We start from the raw sequence: 3981 nt of genomic DNA, 5'->3' as shown, positions 1-3981 counted from the left end.
GAAGTTTGATGAATTAATGGATTAAATCCAAAATGGGAAAAGATTGTGGACTAAAAAAGTTATTTTTTCTTAAATATTTTAATTTAATTAACTAATTTTAAAAATGGTTTAAATCAATTAAATGTTTATGAGGGAGTAATAAAAAAAAAGTTTTTTTGTTGAATAATATTTTTAACTACAGAAAGGCCATATTTCGGATTTCAGGAGGGTAACATGGTGGACAAACACTGTTATAAAAAAACGAGAGAGCGCGTCGTCATTTCGTCATCCTTTCCTTTCCCGAGAGATAGAGAGAGAGAATTTGGTTGCCATGTTCTGTTAATTCTTGGGAGTGAGTGATCGTAATCAAACTGTTTGATGATATAGCGGGACGAAATTTCTCATGAATTCTTTGTGTAGTATACTGTGTGAAGAAAATAATTAAATTTGATTTTTCTTCGTCCACCGCGCTTTTCGCTTTCATACGACCATTGATTTGCAGCCTTTTCTTGACTCCTTTTCAGGGATTCATCTTGTGAAGAAGCAACAGTACCAGTTGCGTCATTTTCACTGGTGATTCTTTTTTTCTTGGAGGGATTTTTACTAAAGTTGTGTTATAAAACAAGTGGTGTGAAGAAGGAGGAGCAGGTATATATGGGGAAAGAATGGCTGTTTTGGGTTGGTGGAGGTGGTGGATCCGCCGGAAGGAGAGGAAGAATGGCCGAAGGAATGGAGGAGGAGGCGGCGGCGACGGCAGCTTCTGCTGGATGCATGTGTGCTGTGTTTCAGCTGTTTGATTCGAATAATTTTCAGTTCCCTTTGACTACACATCACTCTGAGTTTAAGCCTGATGACTCCTTTCTTCAAGAAGAAGCTTCCATATCAAAAGGTTTCAGAATAAAAAAAAATACATTTATATATTAAGTTTTGGATCCCTTTTTTTAGGTGCATTGACTACTGTTAATGGTATTGAGTTTTTTTTGTGTATTTTGATGTGATGTAGGAGTGGAAGCTCCAAGAAACAGCTTGGAATTAGAGGAGCCTGCAGCGGCCATGAAAGCTGCTTCGATGTCTCTGTCATTAGCTATGAAACAAGAAGAAGAGAATTTGAACTTCCCTGTAAGTAATGGTGGTTATATATTATTATCCATTTATTTAAGTTGAGTGCATGAGTTTAAAAAATATTTTTAGTGTTTGTACAACTTAAACAAAGTAAATTTAAATACATTCCTACTTATATTAACATAATAATTATACTAATTACAATGAATTTTAGATGACAAAATTCCAAATTCATTGTGATGAGTATAATTATAGGTAAATAAGTCGGATATAGGTTTGAGTTTTTTTTGTTTAAGATCTTAATTTTACTTGTGGGCATTTAGCTTTTTCATTGCATAAACATAAAAGATAGAAAATTTTGAACCACTATTTTTCATTTTTTATGAAATTATGGATATAGTTTACGCTGCCAACTTTCTTGATTATGGAAATGTAATATGTTGTTCAGGTGGGAATTAAAATCAAAACACCAAAATCAAGAATCCCCTCATCTGCATTGAAATCAAGAACAGATATTGATGTTTCTTCAGAATGCAGTAGCTATTCCCCTGGAACAAAAACTCCAAATCTTGTAGCCCGGCTTATGGGACTTGATTTGCTCCCAGAATGCACCTCTCCTTCGAATCCCAAGCTGAAAACAAAATCCCATTTCCCCGAAAACCTCCGAAGAACAGAGACAGTCCTCCGGTTCATGTCAAATAGAACAGTTTTCGATGATGACTCGAGTGCTGGCACTGCCCGGTCCTTGCCGGAGACACCGAGAACCTCATCATCCAGAAGGTCTGATTCCGATATTCACAGGTTGTCCCTTCAGTTAAACAAAGAGAATGCGAGTGATGAATTTGGAAACTCGGCTGAACGGGGGAGGAGAAGAAAGGGATCACGATTCAAAGTGCTGGACGAGAATGCTACAAGTCCAGGTAACTATGCTAAGCAAATTGTGAAGCAAGTTAAAGAAAATGTGAGCAGAAGAGTTGGGGTTGATATCACAAACAGAAACATATCGGAACCAATTAGAAAAGATGAAAATCTCGCGCTTCTCAAGCCGAATAAACGTAATCCCACCATTTTTTCAAGATTCGGAGATGATTCAACTCCATCTTGTTCCCCAAAGCTCAGATTTTTAGAAACCACCAAGAATAAACCACTCGCAGAGGCAAACACCAAAACTCTAAGAAACTCAACATCTTCTGATTGTAATCCATCATCACACGGGATTTCGAATTCGTTACCTCCAAAGATTCAAACATTTCAAGAACACCTACAGAAGGATTGCAAGGAAGTAGCTAGGAGAAGAAGATGTAAATCATCAAGTCTGAAGAAATGTTTGCCCCCTCAAGGCTCTGATCATGGCATCAAAAACAAGAGAGAGGAACCATTTGTGCGTTCACCGGCTAAAAGTAAAGCCAGGCTAACTGATAAAAAGTGCAAGAAAACTCCATTTTCAAGCGATGTTTTTTATATCAGTGCCCCAATCCTTTTACCAGTCAAGACAGATTCATCTCCCCCGGTCACAAAATTACCTCAAAAACAGGTACTCGTGATTTCTACTTTCTTTTTCTTTATATTATTTTAAAATATTCAAAACCCATTTTATCTTGAAGATAAAATCAATGATTTTGTGATCAAGAATTGCGTCATTGTCATCTGTTTGGTATAATATATATTTTTCAAAAAATATATATATTTGTGAAAATGCGGTCACAGGTCTCAGATGCTCTTGCATCGAAAAGGCGCGCACAGTTATCTAGTACACCGAGCCATTCGTACAAGCTGCAGCTGCGCACAGATAAAATATTCGACGTCCTAGAAAACGTCGACCCAGACAGCACTAACGGTTGCGCCACCGCTCTCTCCGCCGCCGCCGAGTACGAAAATTACATACAGAAAATCCTCAGACGCACCCGCAAAAAGTGGCACTCTTGTTCACATCCCCTAGACCCGACAATCTTCCACTACCTTGAACTGTTCCACCCCACCACCGGCACCATCTCCGCTGCCGTTTTAAGCCGCCGAAGCAACCGGAAGCTTATTTTTCAGCTGGTAGATGAACTTTTGGGCGAAATCTTGAGACCCCGTCTCTGTTTTATGAAATTGACCCCTCCCATTAACGATCATTCCTACCTGGTCGATGAACTGTGTAAGAAAATCGAGGGTTTCCCGGCGGCGAAATGCGAGGTTCTTGAAGATATTGATGGCTTGATTGAGAGAGATTTGTGTAATTTACCATGGCATAGATCCTTTGAGGAAGAAGGGGACAACATAATGTGTGAGATCGCTGGTGAAATTACGGAGTGGTTGATGCGTGAGACGGTGGCGGATGTGGGTTCCGGTACGACGGAGGAATCTAGACAAATAGTGGCAGATCTCATGTGGCGGCTTCCAAGTGGCGAGATGCCATCGTTTGGTTTTATCGGACCCCGATTTCCAGGAAGCCCTTCCTTGGATACAGTGAAAAGGGAGTGGAACTAGTGAGGTCCACACGAGGGAACTTATTCCATAGTATATAAATTTTCTTCTATTTTACGTGTTTTTCCCCCCGAAAGTAAGCAATATTTTCCTTGTAATTATTAAATTGTATCTTAATTCCAATCATATCAATCATAATGTATAAGTATTTTAATCCAAAGACTTTAATTTTAAATGAACAAATAAAATACCATTTCATTTTATTTAATAAAAATATATATTTTTAATCGAATTCTATTCGTGTGGAAAGCTTGTTTCTCTGATATCGAATAAAAAGATTCTTTTTTTAAAAAAAGAATTATTTATGTGTCATCTATCGGTCTATAACTAGAACTTGGCTATGTTTTTTGTGAGACGATATCACGAGTATATATTTATGAGAAGAATCGATCCGACACATATTTATCATGAAAAATTATATTTTTGATCTGTCTCATAAAATTGACATGTAAAACGCTTTCACCATAAATT

General features: G+C 37.8%; 1 protein-coding gene across 3 annotated transcripts; it reads left to right on the top strand.

Moving 5' to 3' along the window:
* Positions 1–229: 229 nt before the first annotated feature.
* On the top strand, positions 230–3713 carry LOC140825780 (uncharacterized). 3 transcript variants are annotated; one of them, XM_073187747.1, is made up of 5 exons: positions 230–331; positions 504–868; positions 983–1098; positions 1490–2581; positions 2749–3713. In XM_073187747.1, exons 2-5 carry the CDS (start codon positions 634–636, stop codon positions 3511–3513), a joined length of 2208 nt encoding a protein of 735 aa, XP_073043848.1. In that variant the 5' UTR covers positions 230–331; positions 504–633; the 3' UTR covers positions 3514–3713. The 3 variants fall into 3 exon arrangements, with proteins under 3 accessions (XP_073043848.1, XP_073043856.1, XP_073043840.1); XM_073187755.1 differs by having other exon boundaries at positions 264–868; positions 1490–2575; XM_073187739.1 differs by having other exon boundaries at positions 264–868.
* Positions 3714–3981: the final 268 nt, after the last annotated feature.

This window comes from Primulina eburnea, chromosome 1, assembly GCF_022965805.1.
Source record: "Primulina eburnea isolate SZY01 chromosome 1, ASM2296580v1, whole genome shotgun sequence".
NCBI classification, from domain to species: Eukaryota; Viridiplantae; Streptophyta; class Magnoliopsida; order Lamiales; family Gesneriaceae; genus Primulina; species Primulina eburnea.
The sequence above is the reverse complement of the archived record's forward strand: the minus strand, read 5'-3'. Positions and strand labels throughout refer to the sequence as shown.